The sequence below is a fragment of the Oryctolagus cuniculus genome, chromosome X (assembly GCF_051225735.1).
Source record: "Oryctolagus cuniculus isolate XC-2025 breed Fujian yellow rabbit chromosome X, ASM5122573v1, whole genome shotgun sequence".
In the NCBI taxonomy this organism is placed as follows: Eukaryota; Metazoa; Chordata; class Mammalia; order Lagomorpha; family Leporidae; genus Oryctolagus; species Oryctolagus cuniculus.
In genome coordinates, this window is record NC_142888.1 from 33,870,492 (window position 1) to 33,896,539 (window position 26,048).

A 26,048-nucleotide genomic window follows, 5' to 3' on the forward strand; every position below is an offset into this window, starting at 1 on the left:
AGCCTAGAAGATGAATGCCACCTTAAATGAATGAGTAAAAAAGTTCGTTTCTCCTCTCCCCACCACTTTCCTTTTACCCTTAAACAATCACGGGACTGTGGGTGGAAGAACTACAACTCCCATGAGCCATTGCGCGTTCAAGCCTGCGCGTTCAAGCCTGCGCGCTCGTGCGCGTGCGCCCTCACACTAGGCCGCAAGTATTCTCGCCTGCGCCACACTCGCTCGTTCACGGAACTACACTTCCCAGCTCTCCCCGCGCGGCCCGTGACCCTCCGTGGACCGAGAGCGCGGAGCGAGGTTTCAGCAGTTGCACCCTACTCTTTCGGGATTCGGCTCTGGACCCAGCCCCCGACTCCGACGCGGCTCCACCATGGAGGAGGCGGACCGAATCCTCATCCATTCGCTGCGTCAGGCCGGCACGTAAGTACCTAGCCTCCACTCACCCTTAAAAGCCCACATTCGGGACTCTAAAACCCAGGGACACCCCCCAACACCCCGTTACCCGGGAACCTTAAAACTCAGGACCTTGACATCCAGGGTTTCCACTTGCAGAATCCCAAGACTTCCCCACACATCTCAACATCAGAGACCTTCCAAACCCCTTGACTCCAACATTTAGTAACCCCAAACTGCGGGACCCAGACGTACAATAGAGCTTGTGAATCTTAAGAACTGGGGCCCTGAAATATGCGGATCTTGACATCAGTACCCCTGGACCCTTATATCTGCACTTGATCTTAGCCAAAAGGCCGAGAAGCGATGGACCCTTATATCTGAAGACCCTAAGACACTTGTGCTCTAGGGAACTGAAAACGTCAGGATCCTGGTTGTCGGGGGAACTCCACAGACCTCGGGACAGGATATTTAAGAACCTTCAGACTTAAGTTCCTCAGACACCTTGGGCTTTCAAAACCCCCGGACCCTGTAATATGGTGGTGTCAGCACTCGGTAACCCTGACACACAAGGACTCCCTCATTCAGGGGCCCTAAAAACCCAGGATTGCCCACACCTAGGAAGCCTGACTCCTGTATCACTTGAAAGTAGAGAATCTTGTAGCCAGAAATCTTGACTCTCAGGGACCCTGGCAATTAGAACTACGGAAAACCCGAGCCTCCCAACGTGAACTCCTCTCCAAACCCTAACCACTCAGTATCTAGGGATCCCTGACATGCAGAGAATACGATATCTGTGGACCTAGAAACCCAGAGACTATGCCACCCAGACCCCCCAGATGTGAAGGTTTTAAGCCTCTGGGAAATTTGCAATTTTCGGAACTTGGGTCCCTTCCATCCACCATTCTCCTACCAAGGTTTTAGGAACTGGGGATTTTACTAGTTTTTAGCTCTCCAAATGGAATTCACAGCCACTGAGACCGAGGATCTGCCTGAACATGGGCACCCCCCCCCCCCAGGTTGCAGGGCTTCTGGAGGGTTGCATGGCCCAGCCTGCTCCCAGTTTCCTGTCTGCTCCTGTCCCAGTGAGCCCGCCCTTTCCTTCTTCAGGGCGGTTCCTCCAGATGTGCAGACCCTGCGAGCCTTCACCACGGAGCTGGTTGTAGAGGCCGTGGTTCGCTGCCTGCGTGTGATCAATCCTGACGTGGGCTCTGGCCTCAGCCCCTTGCTGCCTCTTGCTATGTCTGCCCGGTTCCGCCTGGCTATGAGCTTGGCTCAGGCCTGCATGGTGAGTGCCCTCCTCCCAGCACACACTCACATACACACACGTCTCCTTCCTTCCTCCTTCACGAAGGAACCAAGTTCCTTTCAAACTTGTTTTTTTGGCCTTTCCTCTCTGTCACCTCCCCTTGTGGCTTAGTGTTCAGCTGCTGGCTCTAGGGTCAACTGAGTAGTTCAGACCCTAGCTCTACCCATCTGGAGAGACAGAGGGAGAGAGAATGATCTTCCATCTGTTGGTTCACTCCCCAAATGGCTGCAAAGGCCCGTGCTGGGCCAGGCCGAAGTCAGGAGCCTGCAGCTGCATCCGGGTCTCCCATGTGGATGGGTGGCAGGGACCCAAGTGCTTGAGCCATCACCCCCTGCCTCCCAGGATGTGTCAGCAGGACGCTGGATTGAAAGCGGAGGAGCCTGGATTGGAACCAGTGCTCCTATATGGAATATGGGCCTCCCACGTGGCGACTTAACTTGCTGCACCACAACGCTCGCTCCAAGAGTGACACTCTATAGGGGTGATGTTGCTTCCTCCTTCGTGCAGGGAGAGCACACGGTGGGAGGCTCTGAGGTGGTGGTGGTGGTGGGGTCAGGCATCCCCCAGTTCTCTGTCCTCTCAGTGCTGTGTTTTGTGTTCATCAGCTTTGGCTTCCATTGACTTTAGTGTAAGGGGCAGAGAACATGGCTGTTTCAGTGGTCCCGAGGTCCATGTGGCTGCCTGGCGCCAGCAGCAGGCAGGAAGGGTCTCTAACGCCGTGGGTGCCATGCCCGGAGCCCCGCTGAGCTCAGCATTGCTGCATTCTGCTGGCTTGGTGCCGTGCTCTGCCCCTGCTACCCGTTGCTGAGCCTCGGCCACCTCCATGCTTCCGTGTCTATCACTGTGCACACCCACTCCTGGAATGTGTTTCTGTATCAGTCACAAGCCTTTGATCAGAGATGTTGGAAAAAACCCAAAGTAGCTTAAAAGCTGGTGGTTTTCACACATTTTTTTTGACCGTGACCCTCAGAAATACGTGTATCTTGTAGTGTGGCCCGTACATAGGCAAGTATGTAGTCATGATGGCTTTTGAGTGTGTGCCAGGTACTGTGGGCAATAGGGTGCAACCTCAGGGAGTCCTCATGACAAGCTGCTGAGGTGGGTACCATCACTTCCTGCACAGGAAGACAGTGAGGTGCAGAGGGCTTACGAGGGTAGGAGGCAAAGCTTGGGTTTGAATCTAGGAGGTCTGTTTTCAGTCCACTGCTCCAAATAAGCAGCAAGTCCAGGAGAAAAAGCCTATCTTTCCTCCTTGCAAAGATTTATTTTATTTATTTGCAAGGTGGATTTTGAGAGAGAAAAAGAGACAGAGAAAGAGGTCTTCCATCTGCTGGTTCACTCCCCAAATGGCCACAAGGCCTCTGGCTGGACTGATCTGAAGCCAGGAGCCAGGAGCTTCTTTCTGGTCTCCCATGTGGGTGCAGGGGCCCCAAGGACTTGGGCTGACCTCCACTGCCTTTCCAGGAGCATTAGCAGGGAGCTGGATGGGAAGTGGAGCAGCTGAGACTCAAACCAGCGCCCATTTGGGATGCTGGCACTGCAGGTGGGCTTTATCTGCTGTGCCACAGCACTGGCCCCAAAAAGTTGTATCTCTCCAGGCCTGTTTCCCAGACCCTACCAGAACTCTCAGCAGCCTTGTCACCCACCTTTTTACAGATTTATTTATTTGAAAGGCAGAGTGGCAGAGGAAGAGACAGAGAAAGAAAGAGGTCTTCCATCTGTTGGATCACTCCCCAAAATGGGTACCATGGCCGAAGTTGGGCCAGGCTGACGCCAGGAGTCAGGAACTTCATCCGGGTCTCCGAAGTGGGTACAGGGGCCCAAGCACCCAGGCCATCTTCCACTGCTTTCCCAGGCCATAGCAGAGAGCTGGAGCAGAAGCGGAGCAGCCGGGACTTGAACCGGAACCCCAATGTGGGATGCTGGTGTCGCAAGCTACAGCTTAGCTCACTGGACCACGACACAGGCCTAGGAGTCCTTTCATTCTGAGCTCTTGTGTTGCCGGTCTTTTATTTTTCCCTGTTTATTTTTTTTAGGCATTCTGTATAATACGTTGATTCTCTGCCTATGATATGGACTCCAACAATTCCCAACTTGGCATTGCTAATTGCATTTTTCCTTTGGTGTTTTAGTTTCTTTTTAAGCATGCGGAAATACTCAACCTTCTCTTTTTAGTGTTCCCTCTGGATTTTGAGTCACACTTCGAAAGGCCCGAACTTCAATCTTACTTCTTACTCTCTGCAGCATTGACTAGTCCCTCAGCGGTGGCTCTGGGGGGGTGGGGGTGGGGGTGGGGGCTGGAGGCCATGAGGAGCCAGACGGAGGCTTGGAGGGTGGTGGATGGTGATGAGACAGTGGGAAGTTTGTAGCCTGAACCCAGGGCTCCCAGGGCAGGAGGGCCCTGGCTGCCAAGCTGAGGCCTAGTCACCTGATTTCACACCTGATCACCGCCAGGACCTGGGCTATCCCTTGGAGCTTGGCTATCAGAACTTCCTATACCCCAGTGAACCTGACCTCCGGGACCTGCTGCTCTTCCTGGCAGAACGCCTGCCTGCGGATGCCTCCGACGATGCAGACCAGCCTGCAGGTCCAGGGCCTGGGGCGTGGCAGGGGGTGGTAGGGAGACGTGGGCCTTCCTCGGGCGGTAGAGACAGAAAGTTGCAGGAAGCGAAAAGGCAGATGCGTGGGGTGGGGTATGGGTCTTTGAGATACTGAGGAGAAAGAGAGGATTGGGGTTAGAGAGGGGATCTGAGGCTGAGGGCTGGGGTGTCACAGGTCGGGGGAGTTGGTCCTGGGAGAGGGGCCCACCCCAGTGGAGCCACACTGCCTGCTCCGCCCACCAGCCGCAGGGTAATTGTGTAGGGGAGTCCTCCCACACCTCCTCCTGGTTTCCCCTGAGGTTTCCCTTCAGCTCTCACCGATGGGAGGCCTTCCTCTGGCGCTTCCCACAGTCCGCCTTCCTGTGAACCGCCTGGCTGTGCTCTGCCTCTGCGTGGAATCCACCATCCTATTGGTGGTCCCTCTCCTCTACTCGCTGGCTTGCCTGCCTACCCCAGGAGAGCAAGGACCTTTTTCCCCCCTACCTGGTTCACTCCCCAAATGGCTGCAAGAGCTGGAGCTTGGCCATACTGAAGCCAGGAGCCCCTGTTGGAGCTCCCACATGGGTGCAGGGGCCCAAGCATTTGGGCCATCTTCCATTGCTTTCCCAGGTGCATTAGCAGGGAGCTGGATTGGAAGTGGAGCAGCTGGGAATTTAACCAGCACCCATATGGGATGCCAGTGCCACAGGCGGTGGCTTTATCTGCTGTGCCACAGCAATGGCCCCCAAAGCAGGGACCTTTAGCACTTTGTTCCCTGTGGTGGCTTTAGTGTCTAGAACAGCACCTGGGATGTGGTAGGTCCTCAGTGTCTGTTGAATGACTGAGTGTGAGAGCGATAGCTGGGTAGACCTGCATCTCCAGAGGGAGGGGTCAGGAGCCAAGGCTGGTTTCTTGGGGTATGTACCTTTAGATTTCCACATGATCACCGGGTGAACACTCCCTCCCCACCCCCCACCCCCACAGGTGACTCAGCTATTCTCCTCCGGGCCATTGGGAGTGAAATCCGGGACCAGCTGGCCCTACCCTGGGTCCCACCGCTTCTTCGCACTCCCAAGCTGCAGCGCCTCCAGGTGGGAACCCCCCTCCCCACGACTCCTGTCAATCTTCACTTGTCCCTGCTTTGCTTTCCCTGTCCCCATTTGTCTGCCCGCTATGTTGGCTCCCTTCCGCTGTGTCCCCTGTCCTGAGGCCATGGCTCTGTTCTCCTTCCAGGGCTCAGCCCTCCAGAAACCATTCCATGCCAGCAGGCTGGTCATGCCTGAGCTGACCTCCGTAGGTGGTGAGGACGAGGCTCGAGGCTGTGTGTGTGGGGGGGTGGGGGGTGGGGGAGGCTAGGGAGTAGGGTGGAGGCAAGCCTGAGCTGACCACGGGGCCCTGTGGGGGCCTGGCCCACTCTGTTCCTGCCTCCAGAGCTGCGGGACTTCCAGGCGAGTCCTCTGCTGCCACCAGCCCCCACGCAGGTGCCCCAGCCTGCCGTGAGGGCGGCCTCACTCCTCGAACGCCATGCCATCCAGCTCTGCCAGCATGCAGGCCAAGACCGCCCAGGGGACGAGGACTGGGGGCGCCGTGCACCCCGCCTCCAACAGCAGGTACAGCCTGGTGCTTGGCCCCGTGCTGCGCTGCCCGGGCTCCGGCTTCCCTGCCGCTCCCATTTTGTCTCCTGGTGGCCCTCTGCTTCTCTCCTCTCTCTACTTTGTCCCTCTTGTCCCCAGTTTCCCATCTACATGCACTGACCTGGGACAAATCAGTATCCCTCCCCAGGAACTCAGTTTTCTCTTCTGAAAAATGGGCCGGTGATGTGCCTCTCCCCTCAGGGTTGAGGTTAGACTGAATGCCGTGCACGAAGGGAGCAGTCAGTAATCGTTGCCTCCATCCCTGTTTCTGTGGCCCTCCTCCTGCCTCCAGGTCCCTCACGTGCCCTCTGTTGCTGCAGGTGTCACGGATGTCCATTTGTCTGTGTGTTTCTGCACTGTCTCTTCCTGTCTCTCTCAGTCTGCGGGCTAATTGCCCATCATAATGTTTCCTCTTGTCTGCGCTGCCCCTCTGGCCCTCTGTCCACCTCTCTCTGTCCCCTTTACCCTCTGCCCACCTCTGCACTGGTCTCCTTCTCCCCTGTCCTCCTCTGTGTCTGTGTCTGTCCCTCCTCCCCCTCAGTCCGCTTCCTTATCTGTCCCTTCTTCCCCTCCATCTGCCTCCGTCCCCCCCCATCTCTCTATCTGTCCTCTCTTCCTTGGCCCACCTCTGTACTTTCTCTGTGTCCCCCTACCTCCCTGGCTGCCATTTGTTTTGTCTTTTTCTCTCTCTTTTAAACTTTTAGGACTTCCAAGACATAAAAGTAGAGAGAGTATTCTAATGAATCCTACATGCCATTTTGCCAGTCTGTCTTTAAAGAGAGAATCTCCCATTTGCTGGTTTACTGCCCCAGGGCCTGCAATAGCTGGAGCTGGGTCAGGGTGAAGCCAGGAGCTGGCAACTCTATCTGGGTCTCCTATGTAGGTGGTAGGGACCCAACTTCTTGAGCTGTTGTCACCTGCTGCCTTCTAGGGTGCACGTTAGCAAGAAGCTGGATTGGATGCAGAGCAGCAGTCGAGACTTGAACTGGCACCCTGATATAGGATGCTGGTGTCATAAGTGGTGGCTTAACCCATTGTACCACACTGCCAGCCCTAGCACGTTATTATTATTATTTTTTTTAATGTAACTACTGGACTATTTTCACAACTAATGAAATTCACAAGTCTCTTTTTTTTTGACAGGCAGAGTGGACAGTGAGAGAGAGAGACAGGGAGAAAGGTCTTCCTTTTACCGTTGGTTCACCCTCCAATGGCCGCTGTGGCCAGCGCACCGCGCTGATCTGAAGCCAGGAGCCAGGTGCTTCTCCTGGTCTCCCATGGGGTGCAGGGCCCAAGGACTTGGTCCATCCTCCACTGCACTCCTAGGCCACAGCAGAGAGCTGGCCTGGAAGAGGGGCAACCGGGACAGAATCCGGCACCCTGACTGGGAGTAGAACCCAGGGTGCTGGCACCGCAGGCGGAGGATTAGCCTAGTGAGCCGCGGCGCCGGCCCACAACAGTCTCTTAAGGGCATCTAATGCTGAGTTCACAGTCAGAGTTCCCCAGCTGTCTGGGAACTTGTCTCTGCCCCCTTTTTTGCCTGGTACCTTTGATTCTCTCTGCTCTGGCCCCACACATCCTTTCCATACCTCTCTCTGATCTGGGGGCTCCAGGCTTACTTCACTCCCTTCCCACATCCTTCTGCAGTGTGCGGAGTGAGTGGGTAGAGAGGAGTGTGGCCATGAGGAAGAGGAGCCCCCAACCCTGGGGCGATCCCAGATGTAGGAGGTAGAGGAGGAGGGCAGGGGCCCACCTTCACAGGAAGGTTGGAGGGTGGCTATGACCTGTCTATAGCACTTTGTTGGTAGCCTCTTGGAGGAGGCAGGGTCTGGGGTGTGTGTGTGGGGAGGGGGCGGGCAGACAGGCCTCCATAGCCTCCTGTTTCCTCCTGCCTTCTCTTCCCAGGAGGATACCCGGGCCAAGCGGCAGCGGCTGCAGAAGCAACTGGCTGAGAATCTGCGCCAAAGCTGGGCCCCTCTTGGGGCCCCCACACAAGCCCGAGACCTGGGAGAGCTGCTGCAGGCCTGGGGTGCTGGGGCCAAGACTGGTGCCGCCAAGGGCTCCCGCTTCACACATTCAGAGAAGTTTACCTTCCACCTGGTGGGTGGGCCTTAGTGGATACGGGCTGGCTGACAGGGCATGGCAGGTGCGAGGGTTGCTTTGGGTATAAACACCGCACTTTTACCCACACGGCTTCCTGTGTTCTCCCCCGCGGGCCCTCTGCCATCTGGGGGTGGAGCCCCAGAAGGGTCAGACCCCAACTTCCCAGGGCCTTCAGTGGAGAAGGGGTGGATGTGGGGGTACAGGTGAGAATGCAGGGGTGATCTTGGTGCAAAACCCCGTCTCTTCCCTGGGCAGTTTCTTCTTGGTATATCCCCTGTCCTTGGATGCTCACCTAGAGGGGCCCCATCCTTCTCATGGGCATCTGGGGCTTGAGAGATGGGACAGGTGTGTAGCAGCTGGGCAGGGTCACAGTGGCTTCCCCATGAGCGAACGTTCTAGTCTGAGGTCCCCTCTTAGCAGCACTGTGTGACAGCCATCAGTGGTTCAGTGAGCATGGGCACAGTGCAGACAGGTGTCAGGGCCCTCACCAGGACCCCCCTCCCTACTCCCTTAGGAACCCCAGGTCCAAGCAGCGCAGGTGTCAGATACGCCAGCCACCTCGCGGCGGCCTGAACAGGTGAGCAGAGTGGTGGGAGATGTCCTGGGTCCTTGGCTGCCTGCTGGGCCTGACACTCCCACCCTGGCTGGCCTGTGCCTCCTAGGACACGAGGGCAGCTCAGGAACAGGAGTTAGAGTCCCTTCAGGAGCAGCTGGAGGGAGTGAACCGCAACATCGAAGAGGTTGAAGCTGACATGAAGACGCTGGGCGTCAGCCTGGTGCAGGTGAGGGCCTAAAGGGGTTCAAGGGATTGGAGGGGGCTGGGGGTGCTCTGTAGAGGTCTGCAGATACCAGAAAGCTTTGTGGGGGCACACTGGGGATCTTTGAGGCTCTTGAGGGTTCAGGAGAATGGGTGGGGGAGAGTGGGGGAGAGGCGGGGAGCTTGGTGGACCTGTAGGGGTTAGAGGTACCTGTAAGCATCAGTCAGGCCTTGGAAGTGGCTGGGAGAAGCAGGAGGGGTACAAGAGTCTGTGGATATCTGTGGGGCAAGACAGTTCTGTATGGCAGGGGTTTAGGGGCTTCTCAGGGCTCTTGGGTGCCAGTATGCAGCTGGAGGGGTCAAATAGGCGTAGGGGGCTAGAGGGCCGTGCAGTCACCTACGGGGGCGGGCTGATGGCATGCCAGGTGGAGACCGAGTGCCGGCAGAGGGAGCTCAGCACGGCGGAGCGAGAGCAGGCCCTGCGCCTGAAGAGCCGCGCGGTGGAGCTGCTGCCCGACGGGGCTGCCAACCTTGCCAAGCTGCAGGTGGGCTGGGGCTGGCGCTGGGCGGGGGAGGGCAGGGTCTGGAAGGCGCAGCCTGGGTGACACGTCGTGTCCCTTCCAGCTCGTGGTGGAGAGTAGTGCCCAGCGGGTCATCCACCTGGCGGGTCAGTGGGAGAAGCACCGGGTCCCACTCCTCGCCGAGTACCGCCACCTCCGAAAGCTCCAGGATTGCCGAGAGGTAGGTGGTGGTGGTGGCGGTGGTGGTGGTGGGTGTCCTGGGCTGTGGCTGAGGGGGGTTGGGTCCCTCCCTAGGGGGCCAACCCTGGGCTGTGCTCACTGCCCTGTGCCCACGGGCTCCTGGCAGCTGGAATCTTCCCGACGGCTGGCAGAGATCCAGGAGCTGCACCAGAGTGTTCGGGCGGCTGCTGAGGAGGCCCGCAGGAAGGAGGAGGTCTACAAACAGCTGGTAAGGCCTGTGCCGGGGGCCCCGGGGGCCCTGGGGGCCAGGGGAAGGGGAGGGCTGGGGGGCCCTGGTGGAGTGCCTGCTGTGTCCCCCGCCTAGGTGTCAGAGCTGGAGACTCTGCCGAGAGATGTGTCCCGGCTGGCCTACACCCAGCGCATCCTGGAGATCGTGGGCAACATCCGGAAGCAGAAAGAAGAGATCACGAAGGTGCACCACCATGGTGGCCGAGGGTGGGTTATGCAGGCAGACAGGTGCAGCATGGCCACGTGAGGACCTCATACTCGGAGAGGCAAAGCTGTCCAGCCACACCCCGACACAGAAAAGCCACACACAGCCCACTCCCTGACACAGACACGGGCCCTGGCCGGCTGTGGTTGCATATACACGCGTACCCTCTGCCCCACCCACGGGCTCATGGCCCCTCTGGTGTCTGCCAGATCCTGTCTGACACGAAGGAGCTTCAGAAAGAAATCAACTCCCTCTCCGGGAAGCTGGACCGCACGTTTGCGGTGACTGATGAGCTCGTGTTCAAGGTGTGGGGCGGCCCCAGGGTCGGCTGTGAGGGTTGGGGTGGGGCCAGCTACTGCTCTGGGGCCCTGCCCGAGCCTTGCGGGTACACTGATGCTCTGGCTTGGCTTTGCTCTGTGGAGGGTCAAGTCAGGTGGCGGGGAGAGGGTAGCCTTGTACGGGGCATGCAGGAGGTGATGGTGGGGGGGGCAGCTGCCAAAATGTTCGAGATTCCCTCTGGTTAGGATGCCAAGAAGGATGACGCTGCTCGGAAGGCCTACAAGTATCTGGCTGCCCTGCACGAGGTGAGGGGAGCAGTGTGCCCGGGGGGCTGGCTGGGGCGGGGCCGGCCTGGGTGCAAGCTTCGTGCTCTCGCTGTCCCCAGAACTGCAGCCAGCTCATCCAGACCATCGAGGATACAGGCACTATCATGCGGGAAGTGCGCGACCTTGAGGAGCAGGTGAGGCCTGGGGGGTGGGGTCAGTATGGCCTGGGGCTGTGGAGCCAGACCGAGCCTACAGCTAGAGGTTCAGCCCCACCCTTCATGACTGTGCATTGAGCCGGGCCAGGCCAATTGGCAGAGGCCTTGGCCTGACAACTTGGTGGGGAATCCCACCACAGAGTGAAAATTGCTTTAGCTGGAAGGAGCGGCAGGTGCAAAGGCCTGGTAGTGCTGGAACAGGGCCTGGGTTGGGTGGGGCAAGGGGCCCAGCGTGGTCAGAATGGAGCGGGGTGGCCAGCAGGAGCTGAGAAGAGGCCCTGTGTGCTGAGGGGGTGTGTTCACCTTGCCTTAGATTGAGACGGAGATGGGCAAGAAGACCCTCAGCAACCTGGAGAAGATCCGAGAGGACTATCGAGCCCTTCGCCAGGAGAATGCTGGCCTGCTGGGCCGCGTGCGGGAAGCCTGAAGAGCTCCCAGCACAAGTCCCCCCACCCCCCAGCCTTAGGCAGAGATCTGGGGCACTGGAGGCAACAGCCCAGCACTTGCCTCTTGCCTCTTCTGTGTGCTGCGTAGTCAGTCCCTCCAGCTGCTGCCTTGGACTCCAAACCCCTGCCCATTTGACCATAACCTTTATCTGGGGCGACCATCCAGTACGTGGGAGTTTGGCTGCAGTTTATTGGTGGGGGGCAGTGGGGAGGTTGGGTGCCTTGGATCCCCAAAATAAATGAGGGGCTCTTGTACAGTCTAGGCTGAGGCATGGATTGGGGCTCAGGGCTGGGAAGTGGGGCGGGTGGCAGTGAGACATGGGTAGGTATTGGCAGTCAGCACACTGTGCATGCGTGTGTGTGTGTGTATGCATGTGCATGTATGTGCACAGGCATGCACAATACACAGGTTGTGTCTGTGAATGAGCACATGTGTTGGGAACTGCAGGCGACTGGAATGTGAGGTCCTGAGGGTGCTGACACTGCCTCTGTAAGGGGGTCTGGGCACACCAAGTGTGGCACTGACGTGTGGGCCCAGAGACTGGCTGTCGGCTGTGTGCCATGGGCCATGGGAGTCAACAGGGTGTTGGCTCGTGTGTGATTCTGTGGGGGACTGTCCAGCTCTGAGCCTGTCTGAGTATACCGAGGCAGGCTTTGTGTTTTCGCGGTTGTGTTGAGTCCAGGACCCGGGAGGGTGACCCGTCTCTGTGACTTTCCCAGTCCTGAGGTCGTCTGTAAAAGTGGCTGAGGCAGGCTGTTGTATGTGGCTGGTTGTGAAGGCACCCTTGGGCTGGAGAGCCCCTCACATGGGTGGGGTGGGGGTGGGGGCTGGGCTGGGGCCCCCTATGCAGCCTTGGGGCAGAGGATGGGAATCCAGGAGGTTAGCTGGATGGGAACAGGGGCCCTGGCAAGTAAGAGTGGACCCCTCACTTTCTGGTCCCTGTAGGCATGTCCAGGGCCTGTCACTTCTGTCCCCCCTCCCTGTTTTGGTCTGTCCATCCTTCTTTCCTTGCTTTGAGGTCAGGGGCCAGGTGTGGGGTTGGAGCACCTGCTGGTCCTCTGGCTCCTTTTCTTGCGGAACTCAAACTCATCCACGGTCCACACAGCCCCCTTCTCACTCTCCACTCTCACGAAGCACTTGTGCAGGCTCAGGTTGTGGCGGATGGCGTTCTGTGGGAGGAGGGGCAGCCAGTAAGGGACAGGTGGCCGTCGCTCTCTGAGGTCAGCAGCCCCCACCAACGCCCAGCCTCCTGCCCTTCCCCACATGCCTCTGAGCCCAGCCCCAGGCCTACCTACTCTGAGCTGCCCCAGTGCTCGGGCCACCCCAGCCACAGCCCGGGCAGAGCACTCACCTTCCAGGTAGCAGGGTGGTTTCGGAAGAAGGCGAACATGCGAGTGAACCAGTGGTAGATCTCGTTGAGTGTCCGCTGCTTCTCTGGGGCCTCCAGGATGGCCTGGAGGTGGTGGAGGGTGGGATAAGGGGAGTAGCCCTCCCAAGGTTGCGATTGAGAAGGGTGGTAGCCTACCCTGATGGGAGGGTGCAGCAAGAGGGGGGAGAGAGAGATGGCGCAGGGCAAAGGACCAGGGATAGAATGAGCTGTGGGGCGAGGCAGGGAATCAAGAGTGGGGCTAGCAGTGGGGTGGGGTGTGGGTGTGGTCATCTTGGGATTAGGTGAGGGATCAGGGCTGAGGCTGGAAGAGAAGTTGCGTTCAGGGTCAGAGCTGGAGTGAGGTTACAGGTCTGGAATGGACCTGGAGTTGGGGTTCTCTGTGGGGGTGACTCAGGGTTTGGGAAGGTGAAGAAGGGTCAGGAGTGGGGTCAAATTAAGGATTTGGAAAGGATAAAGGGCCAGGTAGGGTTAGGGGTCAGGGGATGAGGGTTGGGATCACATGACATTAGGTCAGGAGTCAGAGGTGGGCCTAGTTAGTGAGTCTTTTCCTTGTCAGGGGGGTGGTTAGGTGCAGAGTCCAGGGGGAGATCAGTGTGGGGCGCGGCGTGACGTGAGGGTGAGGGTCAGGGAGTCTGATGTGTTTGGACTGAGGAATGGGATTGTGACTGCAGTGAGGTGCAGGGTCAGGAGGGGGCTGGGCCCAGGGTTCAGTTCAGAGCCCAGCGAGGGCTGAATGGTGTGTGTGGAGGTCAGGTGAAGGTTCAGGCTGGGCTCAGCTGAAGGGGAAAGGTTCTGGGAGGGCACTTGGGAGCGAGGCAAAGGGGCTAGAGTTGGGCGAGGTTATGGGTAAAATGGATGTCCCGAGGAAGGCTGAGGGCTGGGGTCCAGTGTGGGGGTGCACTGACATACTGCAATGCATCAGAACTGGGTGGAGGGAGGTTGGGGTTAGGTTGCTAAGATGGCTGGGGAAGGAGTTAGAATAATACCTGGGGTGGATTTAGGGCAAGGGGCTGAGGAGGGGGTCAGTTTGGGAGCTAAACTGTAGGGCCACGAAAGGGCAAGGGCTAGGTTGGGCTTGAGGTGGGCCTCTGGAAAGGGGTGGGGTTCGGGTTAGAATATGATTTGTCCTGGGGATGTGATTTAGGGACAAGTCTGAGGTGAAGCGACCACTGGGGATGGCACCTGACGCACGCTTTGGGGTTACCTCAGGGCAAGGCCTTGTTAAGGCAGGGAGCCTCCTCGAGGGAGGAGAGGCAGAACCCCCCCCCCCCCATCGCTTCCTCTTGCTCAGGCCTGAGCTGCGCAGCTTACCCAGCGGATGAGGGTGGCGTAGGTGAAAGGGGGCCGCATGTTGTGGAACTTGAAGTAGTCCATGTTGTGGAAGAACTCTGTCAGAGGGTGGGGAGTGGGGTGGAGATGAATCAGGCCCCGGCCCGGGACTCCTAGTTCCCTGTCCCAGCCTCCCTCTACCCCCACGGTCAACACCAGGGCCACGGTCGCATGCAGGTGCTGTTTCCTGAGCACTTGACGCGGCCTTCCCTTTTGCACCACCCCTGCCAAAATGGTTCTTGCCGAGGTTGATGTCACTTGCGAACCAAGGCATGTAAGTGGTCAAGTGGCAGAGTCAGGATGACACTCAAGGGCTCTGGTCCCTGTGAAGCCCGTAGCCCAGGCCTGGCAGACAGCAGGGGGTTGGTGGGCTTGGGCAAATCTACCTCATTTGCTTTGGTGGGGGATGGAAGTGCTGCACAGAGCAGCCAAAACCCATGTCCCATCAGAGGCAGGGCTACAGCTGGACACCTGAGACTGGAATGGGGACTGTCGGGAAATCCTGTCATGTGGAGAGGAAGCTTTGGCAAGCAGATCCCTGAAGGCTGGCTGGTGGGGGTGGGGGCAGCCTGGAGCTCCACTGTATCCCCCCCCCCCCGCTACCCCCTCCACACACAGCCCCAGTACTAGTCAGGATTAGGATTCAGGTCAGCATGTAGGGCACAGCCCGTCTTACCTGGGAATGTGCTGTTGCCATGACTGCCCCACAGGTGCCTCCGTACAGCGAACAGGCTGTCTGAGGCTTCCTGGGGGCTGGGCCAGGCCGGCACAGCACTGCCCTGGGTGCCAGCAGCTACAATGCAGCAGGAGCTCTTGTCCGATGGGGCCTGTGGGGAGGGCGAGAGGCTGGTGACTCACGGGCTTCACATCTCCACTTTATTTTTATTTTACTTTTCAATTTAAGAGAGCAACAGACAGATCTCTCATCCATTGGTTTATTCCCCACATGGCCGCCATAGCAGGAGCTAAGCCAGGCTGAAGCCAGAATCCAGGAACTCCATCCAAATGCCTCCCCCCAGCCATGGGGGGGACCCACCTGCTGCTTCCCAGGTTGCACACATTAGCAGGAAGCTGGAATTGGCAATGGAGCCTGGACTCAAACCCAAGGACTCCAATATGGGATGCAGGTGTCCCAACTGAATACTTAACCACTATAGCAAGTGCCTACCCTTCCACTTTATTTTTTAAAAGATTTACTTATTTATTTGAAAGGCAGAGAGAGGAGAGAGAAAGAGAGAGAATATGAATATCTCTCATCTTCTGCTTCATTCCCCAAATGGCCATGGTAGCCAGGTCTGAACTAGGCTGAAGCCAGGAGCCAGGAACCCCATCCAGGTCTCCCACAAGGGTGGCAGACTCACGCACCTGGGCCATCTCCTGCTGCCTCTCAGACTGTGCATTAGCAGGCAGCTGGATCAGAAGTAGAGTAGGTGGCTCTTTGAACGGGTGCTCAGATATGGGAATGCAGGTGTCCCAAGCAGTAGCTTTACCTGCTGTGCCACAGTGCCTCCCTTCTATTTTATTTTCGAATCAGTGTTTCTAAAAAGCAAGGGTGGGGCCGGCACTGTGGCATAGCAGATAAGGCCACCGCCTGCAGTGCTGGCATCCCATTTGGACACTGGTTCGAGTCCCAGCTGCTCCACTTCCGATCAAGCTCTCTGCTATGGCCTGGGAAAGCAGTACAAGATGGCCCAAGTCCTTGGGTCCCTGCACCTGCATGGGAGACCTGGAAGAAGCTCCTGGCTTCGGATTGGTGCAGCTCCAGCTGTTGCAGCCATTCGGGGAGTTAACCAGCGGAGGGAAGACCCCCCCCCCCGCCCCCGCCGCCTCTCCTTCTCTCTGTGTGTAACTCTTTCGAATAAAAAAATAAATCTTAAAAAAATAAAAAAGCAAGGGCACCGTCTTCTCAGTTTCAGTCTGGCCAGGGTTGAATCATGCTCTGCTACCACTCAACTACAACCTTGGGAAAATCACCTAAACCCTCCTGGTCTTAGCTGTCCTCCTCTATGCATCGGGTGTGAGAGTGGTAGCTACCTCATAGTGGCATTATGAGGTTTGAAGAACTTAACGCCAGCCAAGGCCCCCAAACAGCACCTGACACCTGGGGTAGGGGGGTGGCTTCGTGGCTGTGTGATCCCTGTCCCCCAAGCTTTGTTTAATGCTCTGGGGACACCACCTTGAAGTGGGAATACAGAGCCACGTGCTTTCATTTTGCACTGGCCCCTGCAAGTGATGTTGCCGGTCCTTCGGTGGCATAGTCTCCCTCCAGGAAGTGGCTCTCTGCTGTTGCTTTGCAAACTCAGGATCACAGTGTTCTGGAATTGTAGGGTCGGAGGGTATATGAGTGGAGGGGGATAGGTTCCTAGGTCTGGGCACGTGGAGTCCAGGGACTGTCTAAGGTTGGGCTTGCTCACCGCGGATGGATCCTTGCTCAGTGACATTTTCCGGGCCAGGTGGGCCTGCATGGCGTCCAGCTTCTCTTTCTCCAGCACCAACTGTGATGACAGGCACAAAAGTGAGGCCTCAACCTTGACTTTCTCTGCCACATCTTTGCCCGGGCTCTGGTCGTCCAGCTCCTACCCTGTCCCTCATGCCAGCTCTCTGTTCCTGGCACAGGTGGACATCCCCTTGTCCCCCCACTCCCACCCCATGTCTCCCAGCATACCTGCTGCTCCAGAGACTGTACCACCTCTCTCTGGAGGAGACACTGCGCCCTGCCCTTCTCGTCCAGGAGATGGTCTGCCTGGCAGTGCCTGGGTAGGGGAAGGTGCCATGCGGGTGAGCACAGCAGGCCTGGCCTCCTGGCTCAGTGTTCAAGTGGGGATAGCTCAGATTCTGTGTGCGGTCTCTCAGAGCCTCAGCTCCCCTTCCCTCTCTGCCTCGCTTTCCCTCTCACACCTGTCATTCCTTCTACACATGCCACTTGTGCCAGGCCTGAGCTTGCCACTTGAACTTCGCCATGGCTTTGGAGATATTGCTGGAAGGGGAGCAGGGTGAGTTGGGAGTGGGCTGGGCAAGTGAGAGCGGGAAAGGCACTCAGTGGGAGGGGGCAGCTTTGCTGAGTTGCTGCTAGTAGTTGGGGAGAGACAGAGAGAGAGAGATGTGGCTGAGAGGAGGTAGCAGCAGTCACAGGAGAGCCAGGGCTTCGGGAATCTGTAGCATCAGGTTGGTGTGTTGACATAAGAAGCAGCAAGGCAAAGCAGTTAGGTGTACAGAATCTGGAGTTTGGTTGACTGGGTTCAAATCCTGGCTTTGTCACTTAGGGACTGGGGGAGCTTGATCAAGACATTTACTCTTCGGCCTCAGTTTTCTTGCCTGTAAGATGGAGGCAGGCAACAGTATACACCTTTGTTAATTGTCGGGAGGGGGCCAGCTGTGCCCCTCCCGACAGTTAATATGCCCTGTTATGTGTACGAGGAGACGGAGGCCCAGAGAAGCTAAGTAGCGTTCGCCCAGCCATGAGAAATGGAGGCGGATTCGAACCCTCAGTCTCGGCTCTACCTCTCACCTCTTGCTCCCTGTCTGGGTAAGGCCTGAGCTGAGACCTACACTCCAGACCTCTACCCACTAGCAGCCCCCACCCCCACCCCCGAGCGGCCACTCACTTGAGGAAGTCCTCTGGCTCCTCAAAGACCTTCTCGCATCCGGGCCACTTGCACACGCCATTTGCCAGCAGCGGGTAGGCGCCCTGCGGCGCGGCCGAAAGGGTGCTGGGGGTGGGCAGAGGATGTCAGAGGCGGGGATGGCAGGGGGAGGGTTCTTCCCAGTCCTGCCCACCAACCTGTCCTTCCTGGGTACGCCAGGGCTTGGGAAGGTGCAGAGCAGTGCTGGCTCCCTGGACACCCACTCCAGGCTGGCCACGTTGATTGCTGTGGATGGAGACAGGACACTGCTGCAAGCCTCTCATTTCAAACTTTTCACCCTACCTCACCTGGAAAGCCCAACACCCAGAGGTGCTGCTGCCTGCCCATCCCCCCATCCCCCAAATCCAAGGCTTCTGGCAGAGCGGCTCAAAGACTGCCGTTGGCAAGCGCTGACATTTTGACTGACTTTGCCAAGACCTGTGGTTCTGCAATTTTGACATTCTGCACTTTTAAGGTTCTGAAGCTGACATTTTTTTTTTTGGAGGTTAGAGTTTCCATGACTCGGAGCCCTGATTCCTCTGACCTCCGGGGGGCCGCGATTTAGAACAGCCTGCACTGCTCACGTTCAAGGATTTGAGGAGTCGGGTTCTGTGAAGCCGTGGGGTGCCAGGTTGAGGTGTTACCAGGTGGCAGGCCGGGCCGGGCCTTTAGGGAGAAGACCCCGGTGGTGGCAGTTGGTGGCGGGAGGCTGATCATGGCTGGGCTCTCCAGCGGGCGCACCTGTAGCACGGAGGTCCGGGCGTGGGCATCCACTGCTGAGAGCTGGGATGGAGCGGGGCCGGGGGGGGGGCACGTATGGTCGGCGCTTCAGCTTGGCTCCGGGCTCCCTCCCCACAGTGCCCCCACCTACTCCCTCCTCCCTGCTCATTCAGGGTCCATACCTGGTGCATGAAGTGTGGCCTGTCCTGGAGGAGTGCCTGCAAGTGGGGCGAAGGGCCCAGCCGCACCCCAGAGGGTGCCACCATGACTAGGGGCACTGTGGGCAGCTGAGGGGAGAAGGCAGGCGGGTGGGATGCCATCCTCATCTTCTGTGTTCTGTGCCTCATTTGTATGCTCCTTACCACAGCCCCACATGCACCCCTATGGGAGCCCCATAGTACATGCGTGGAGATTGAGTGACTTTTTGAAGATCAAATGGCTAATAAGTGGCAGAGCTGGCTACAACTCTGTCACCTCATCTCCTTAGGCCCCAGCCTTCTCCGCTTGTCACATGTGGATGAGCACCCCTGGCTGTGCCCTATAGGCACCATGATAGGGTCCCCTCCTCAGCTGAAACAGGGATTGGGAAGTCGGCGGGAGCCTTGAATCTCTGAGGCCTGACAAGTGGGGACTTTCTTGGCCCTGAGACATCTGCATAAGTCACAGACTTGCCTGGGACCCAGAAACCACTTCCTGTGCCCCAGCCAGCCCCCCCCACCCCGCCTCCCGCTCGGTGCCGCAGTAAAGGTCGGCACCTGTGGGCCCAGGTACCCCACCCTGCCTGTCCCATCCTGAGCCCTGGGCCTCACCTGCAGTTGCGACGGTGGCATGGGGTTCAAGGAGGAGGTGGTGGTGGCATGGGCTCCGCCTCGGAGGTCCCGGCCCTGGAAGGTTCCCCCTGGGCCCCTCGTCCCCAGCAGGTCTGAGGCCTTGGGTGCAGCCTTCCAGCTGGGTGAAGCTCCTGGGGATGGGCCGAGGGCCAAAGAAGGGGCCGAAGGCTTGGTGGGCCTGGGGTTGGGCATTGGGTTCTTGCCTGAGGGTAGGCTGCAGGGACACAGGGGGAAGCAGTTACATATGTGCTGGGGGTGGGGCAAGATACCCAACCCCTGGAGCACGTGGACATCCCCATTGGTCAGAGGAGACATTGGCTGGGGCATGTCCCCACAGCTGCACCCAGCTCCGGTAATGTGCATATGCACGCGTGCACACACACATTGGCGTCAGGAACACAGGTACACATGTATATCCACACACACCCCACCCTGTCCCTCTGCCATGAGCACAGGTCCAGCACCAGGCCAGCCTGCACCTGCCGCCACAGCCGTGGTGTGGATGTGTCTTCCGCCAAGGTGACGGGTGATTGGTTTGTGGCGCCACAGCCACAGTAGGTCTTGGTCAGTTCCCCCAGACTTGAACCCTGGCTGCAAGCCTCAGCTCCTGGTCCCCTTGCACACTGCACAAGGCCACACAGCCTTTGCTGGATCCTGCTGGGGCTGCTCTCTGGCTTCCTGGGGTGGGGGGAGGGAAGGAGGCATTCTTTAACCCCTGTGCCTTGGGCATGTGCTGGAAAGACTCATGGGACTGCTCTGAAGGAGACAGACTCGAAGTAGCTGACAGCAGGGCTAGAAAGGAGGCTACTGAGCAATCCGAGCAAGTGATGAGGGTGGCACAGGCTGAGAAGGGGGCAGGGAAGCTGGTGAGAAGTGGGGAGAGTCTGAATCTGTTTTCAAGGTGCAGAAGTTGCTGGCAGCTTGGACATCAGGTTGAAAGATGGAAGGCCAAAGTGAAGGCTAGATTTTAGCCTGAGCAGTTGGAAGGACGGAGCTGACATTACCTGTGGTAGGGAACACAGGACAGGGGACAGAGCTGGCAGTGACAATCCAGGGGTGCACGGATGCAGACAGTCTGGCATTAGATATGTGAGTGGGCATGCTGGGTGGGCAGCTGGACACCAGAGTCTGGCCAGCTCTGGGCTCCTGCCCCGCGTGGAGCGGGTGCGGCAGGTGCCAGAGAGGAGGAGAGATGGCTCTTCTGAGCCAGGTCCTGTGAGAGTTCCCCTACCCAGCCCCATCAGCGGTCACCGCAACCTCTGCTCCCCAAGCCTTTGCTTGTGTGGTCTGCCCTGCTTGGAACACCGTCCTCCTCTTCCCTTATCCAAACCCGACAAGGCCTAGTCTTTTCCTCATCCCCCAAACACCTCCAATAATTGGCTCAAGGTCCCTCTGTTGAGCCCCACTCTCCAAGGGGGAGGGCCTCGATTTCTCAGGACCCTGTGATTCCAGTTAGAGAGGAAGCCAGAGCTGGAAAGGAGTGCCCAATCTGATGCCCATTTTATCAAAGGGGACGCTCAGGGGCAGAATTCCATAGTCCCATGGCAACCAGAGACCTGCACTTCTTTCTTGGGGAAATGTATGGGCACATTTCACAGGCCCCCCTGCTGGGTGTGTGTGAGAGACAGAGAGAGAGAGACAGAGAGAGAGGGACAGACTCCTCATCCTACCCCCACAGCGCTAGGTTGGGCACATAGCTACTGAGAACAGCCCTGGGGGGTGAGGTGGTCTAAGAGGGTTCTGGGGGAGCAGCTTCTCATTCCTTTCTTTGCCACCACCTCCTGGGGGACGTCAGACTGAGATGCTGAGGCAGATGGATGTGAGAATTCAGGTATAAAAGGCTTAGTCTCTTGGGAGGTTAAGGTATTACTGTGGGAGAACCAGGAGGTCAGGTCTATGCAGGCTCTGAGCTAGGGCCTGGGGAGCCCTGGTGGGTGAATGTATGAAGGCAGAGGTGGGGTGATGCGTCTACAAGCCGAGGAGCACCAAACATGGCCAGCACACCACTAGAAGCTAGGACACAGGCATGCGACAGATTCTCTCACATGGCCCCCAGAAGGGATCAGCCCTGCAAACACCTTCACCTTGGACTTTTGGCCCCCAGTACTGTCAGGGGATGCGTTTCTGTTGTGTAAGCCACTCAGCCATCCTTTGTTACATCAGCCCGAGCAAACTAATACCAGTGTTGGTGAGTGAGTGGATGTTTCCTATGTACTCCGTATGGCCCGGCCCCTATGGCTGGCCTGTGGTCACTTGTGAAGCTGCCTGGACACGTGGCCAGAGCTTATAAGAAATGTCCACCCCCAGACACGTGCGGAATGGCCTGACTCAGGGAAGCACTGATGCTTTCTCAGAAAGGGGACCTGGATATGGTCTGCCTGCTGGTGGGGGACCTGGAGGGCTGGGCAGCCGGCTTCCTGCACTGTCTGTTGGGGCGGCCCTTTCTGACTGGGTTTCTCAGAAGCGGCATGCAGGATGTTTCTGGGACCCAGAATATGTTTTCCTATCGGGGTCTGCATCTGGGCCCTGCTGTCACAGCCCCCAACTTCCCCAGATTTTTCTGCCATTGACGTCATGGCGGCCGGATGCACTGGGCTCCACTGGCCCCAAGGAGGAAGAGAAGGGGGCAGACACCCCACCCCACGGGTTTCGTTCCGAGAACTGGCTGGCCCATCCTGGAGCCGGCTTGGCCCACGTGGGGGTGACGTGGGCGCTGGCGGATGTGGTGGGTGACGTCCATCTGGCCACCATGACAAGCCCTGAGCTCTGTAGAGTTGGCTCTTACTGGACTGTGGAGAGATCCCATGTTGGAAGTTCAAGGCATGCCATGCAGGTCTATAGATCCTGGGACCCCAGCACCACAAAATCATAGAACGTCATTTCTCAGACTCAAAGAACCTCTTCCCCTGCGAATCTCACATTCATAGCCTCTGTGGGGTCCGTGGGTCCAACTTCTCAGTACGTATAGGCCAAGGTGTACAATGCACTGGGGCTGCCTGTAGGCTGGAGGCTCCCGACTTCACAGAGCGTCTGGCCAGTGCCCACAGGCCTGGGATGGCAGCAAGCCTAAGCCTCCGGGCCAAGCCCCACAGGAGGCAGAGTCCCTCTGCCTTCCCCGAGCCTGGGCCGGGCTGTGTGGCTCCCAGCCTTTTGCTGTCTTCAGGCTCCGGTGTAAATTGGGACAACCAGTGACAGTAACTGTCCTCCAAAGTTAAATGCATGTGAGCCGCTTAGTGAAATATCAGTGGTTGGGAAATGGACACCTGTAGGGCTTCGGTCTCCCTGCCCATTCTGGGACCAGGTTCCCAAACTCAGTCCCATCTGCCAGCAATGGGGATGGAAGGAGAAGGTTAAGGCTGGCGTGCCTTCTACCTGGGCCTCATGGGACAGCAGGAAAAGCTTGAGCTTTGCCAGGCTCTCTGGCGGGGCCCCAGGCTCAAGGTCCCCAGGGACCAGTGTCAACTCTGGAGACGCAAAGACGGATGGATGGACTGACTGGCTGCCATCTCTCCATCAAAACCATCCTCTGGCTCCCGTGCTGCCGGACCCCACACTAGGCTCGTGAGGGCATGCTGCTCATGTCAGGGCCCAACCTGGGAGAAGGCAGCAGGGGCAATGGCAGCCCAGGCCCCCTTGGCCCTCAAGGGTGCTGAGGGCTAAACTGAAGTTCACAGTCGGGGAAAGAGCCAGGGTCCCCCTGAGGGTCCTGAGATCGCAGTGTGGCCTTAGCTCTGCCATTAGATCTCTGAGAGTCCCTGAGAGAGGCTTTCCTGCCTGGCCTTGGGCCTCAATTTGTCCTTCTGTGCTGGGCAGGGAAGAGGAGGGGTCAGGAGGCACTTGGAGTTGACAACTGCTCCTCTATCCAGAGATCCAGAGACTGGCTGAGAGCCAGAGATACATATACACACACATCTACAAAGATAGAGATAGAGATAGAGATAGAGATAGAGATAGAGATAGAGATAGAGATAGAGATAGAGAGAACAAGAGATATAGTGAGAGATGGAGAGAGAGACATGAAGTGGGACAGAGAGATGCATAGAGATCAAGAGACAAGGAGAATGAGAGAGTGAGTGAGATGTATTGGGAGAAACAGAGGGAGAGAAGAGGGAGGGAGAGGAAGAGAAGGAAGGAGGGAGAGGGAGAGGGAGAGGGAGAGGGAGAGAGGATGAATCACCCCAGATAAGAACAGTTGCCAGTCTCTGCCTGGGGGAACTGCAGCTTCCTGACATAATGGATAATGAGGAAGGGCGCCATGCAAAGGAACCCCCACGACTGGGTATTGCATTGTACGGCGAAGCAACAGGCAACGTGGCAGCATGGCCCGGGGACAAGAACAGGCACTGGGGACCGGAATAGTTAGCAAGCTCGGACATGGATGTGTGTTTAGCGGGATGAATATGGCATTTGTAACTGGAGGGAGAGGAAGGGAGAGGATGGGGTTGTTTAACCAAGGTTTCTGAGATAATTAGGGGAAGAGGGCGGTGACTGAATAATCAGTCCATTTTCTCAACAATTCCTCACTGCTCGGTTGGAAATGTCATCATCGTCACGTATCCCAAAATGAATTCCAGACCCGTTAAAGAGGCACATTTTAATAGCTAAGGTTCATCTTGGCTCTTGTCATGTGTCAGGCCCTGCACTACACACTTAGCGTGGTTAATACATTTAATCCTCACAAAGACCCTTTGAGGTAGGTACTATTAGAATCAACATGGCACATATGAGGAAATGGAGATAAGGAGAGACTGAGTGCTTGGCTAAAAATCACACAGATGGTTTGGGGTGAGGCTGGGTTTGTCCCAGACAGTCTGGCTCCAGTACCCACACTCTTAACCTCTGCAGTTAATGGAAAAAATGAAGCCATAAAGGAGACCAAAAGCCAACACAGGTGAACACTTATCTTATTTTCAAGTGGGAAAGGACTTTCTAAGCACAAAACCAGAGATAGAAACCACAGAAGAAAAGACTAACCCATTTGACTATGTAAAAACATCACAAGCATCACAAAAAGCACCATGAACAAATAGAAAAAGCAACCAATGGATTGGGGGAAAATATTCGCTATATACATATGGCTAATGGAAGGTGAGTAGTCTTTCAAATAAAGAGCTATGGCAAATCAATAAGAAAAAGATGAACACCCTATTAGAACCAAGGACATGACCGGATGACCCCCCCCCACTCCACCCCCAAAGCACAAGTGACCGATAAACAGTAATAGTAATCAAGTTTCAAAAATATGGCAATGTTTGTTCTTACCTGTTAGGACTAGAAAATGATAATAACCACCCAGAATGAGCTCAAGTAGAGGGAGCGGACAACAAAAGGATGACATTTTTGCAGAGGGGTCAGAACCGTTAAAAATGCACATCCTTTTTTGCCCCAGCAACTCCATTTTCAGGAACCCAAGGAACCAATCTGATGTGTTTACGGGGAAAAATGGGAACAGCACAAATGCCCCACACTTGGCACTTTGTCCAGTCAACCATAGTTCATGCTGATGTGAGGACAGGCTCAATAGTCATAACAGCTGTGAAAGATCAGGTGTTGAAACAATAACAGCTGTGAAAGATCAGGTGTTGAAACAAGGTGCAGCGAGCTACAAAAATGTTACTGTTGATCAAGCAAAGCATGAGCATACCCAATATGCAGCATGATTTGAATCTGGTTACAAAAATACTAATAGCTAACACTTATAACACTTAGCAGGTGCTTACGGCACCCCAAGCCTCGGCTAAGCCTGCAATGACTTCACGTGAGCTCTGAGCAGCCTGCTGCTTTCTTCCTGGATGTGAGATTCAGTCGTTAAGACTCAGATGTTAAGCCATGGATGACAATGGCATAAAGTGCAACTCCTTCCCCTCCCCCTAGCCTTTCCGGAGGGGGTCTCCTCTCCTATGAAGCCAGCACAGATTCACCATGACCTGATAGCTCACAAATCCTCCTGGTACCGGGGCAAGGCAGAACTGATGCTTGCGCTTGGAAAAATGTGAATGTCCTAAGCAAGGCTACTCAACACACCATCACTAAGCATAGCTGTGTTCCAGGCTCTGTGCTGGGCAGCCGGTGGGAAGACAGGTAGGGAACAGTGAGACAAGAGAGCAGGAGAGGTAGGTGGCAGGTGAGTGGGGCATGGAGAGGGGGAGGAGATAGAAGAAGGGCGGCCAAGATGGAGGAGGCAGAGAGACCAGGCAGACGGGCAGAGCCTGGGCAAGACAGATGGACGGAGAGTCTGCGAGTCAGGGAGCCAGATGTAGAGAGGGCAAAAGACAAAGGGCAGGGCCGAGAAGCACACACAGAGGAAGGGTGAGGAGAGACAGGGACGGGAGGCATTGAGAGAGGAGACGAGAAGAGAGAGATACAGTTGAACTTTCCAGTTACACCTGGGCAGCATTTCCTGTGGGGCAAACCTCTGAAATCCACAAAGACCTATAGTTGACCCCCTTGAAAAATCCTCTCCATCACGTATCCTTCCATCCATTTAACTCTGTCTGCCCCAGGGCCCATGAACTACTTCACTATCAGTCAGTCTTCCGGCATTTAGTAGGACTATTCTTATGCTTCAAAAGACCTTACCTGATGGGGGCACGGCAGCTGCGTGCGTGCGATGGTACCGCAGGGCCCTCGACCCCCCTCTTCCCCTCCCCCAGTGCTTACCTCCCTGCTAAGTCCTCCATCGGGGCCCACCTCTGGTGGGGGAGAGCGGGCACTCACCTTGGTGAAGTGGACTGACAGAAAAGGATCAGCCTGGCTTGTGGGAAACTGTCACATAGCAAAAACAACTTTGCTTTTATACCGAGAAGAAAAACCAGGGCGTGGAAGCCACAGACCTCTCTCTTCTAATAATCCAATTTTTTTTTTTCGATGACTGTGTGCGCTGATAATCACGGGGTGGGGGGGGTTCTCATAGTTCTCTCTCTCTCTCTCTTGCTCGCTCGCTCTGTTTCTCCTCTTCTTGGTTATGAGACTTAAACGGA

The 26,048-nt window shown here is 56.8% G+C and overlaps 2 protein-coding genes across 4 annotated transcripts; one reads left to right on the forward strand and one right to left on the reverse strand.

Moving 5' to 3' along the window:
- Positions 1-145: 145 nt before the first annotated feature.
- On the forward strand, positions 146-11,435 carry CCDC22 (CCC complex scaffolding subunit CCDC22). The gene is made up of 17 exons (XM_070067057.2): positions 146-420; positions 1,504-1,681; positions 4,157-4,289; positions 5,266-5,372; positions 5,515-5,581; positions 5,713-5,891; positions 7,821-8,015; positions 8,533-8,595; positions 8,681-8,800; positions 9,201-9,320; positions 9,400-9,516; positions 9,643-9,744; positions 9,841-9,948; positions 10,179-10,274; positions 10,494-10,553; positions 10,634-10,708; positions 11,043-11,435. The coding sequence occupies exons 1-17, from the start codon at positions 371-373 to the stop codon at positions 11,154-11,156; spliced, it is 1,884 nt and encodes a 627-aa protein (XP_069923158.1). The 5' UTR covers positions 146-370; the 3' UTR covers positions 11,157-11,435.
- On the reverse strand, positions 11,429-25,923 carry FOXP3 (forkhead box P3). Of its 3 annotated transcripts, XM_089324332.1 has the most exons (12): positions 25,786-25,923; positions 19,048-19,282; positions 18,421-18,525; positions 18,163-18,301; positions 17,677-17,764; positions 17,501-17,605; positions 16,561-16,648; positions 16,310-16,390; positions 14,572-14,722; positions 13,878-13,954; positions 12,528-12,629; positions 11,429-12,345 (listed from the first exon to the last, which is right to left on the reverse strand). In XM_089324332.1, the coding sequence occupies exons 2-12, from the start codon at positions 19,258-19,260 to the stop codon at positions 12,196-12,198; spliced, it is 1,299 nt and encodes a 432-aa protein (XP_089180458.1). In that variant the 5' UTR covers positions 19,261-19,282; positions 25,786-25,923; the 3' UTR covers positions 11,429-12,195. The 3 variants fall into 3 exon arrangements, with proteins under 3 accessions (XP_089180458.1, XP_089180460.1, XP_089180459.1); XM_089324334.1 differs by lacking the exon at positions 18,421-18,525; XM_089324333.1 differs by lacking the exon at positions 18,421-18,525 and having other exon boundaries at positions 18,103-18,301.
- Between the last annotated feature and the right edge of the window lie 125 nt (positions 25,924-26,048).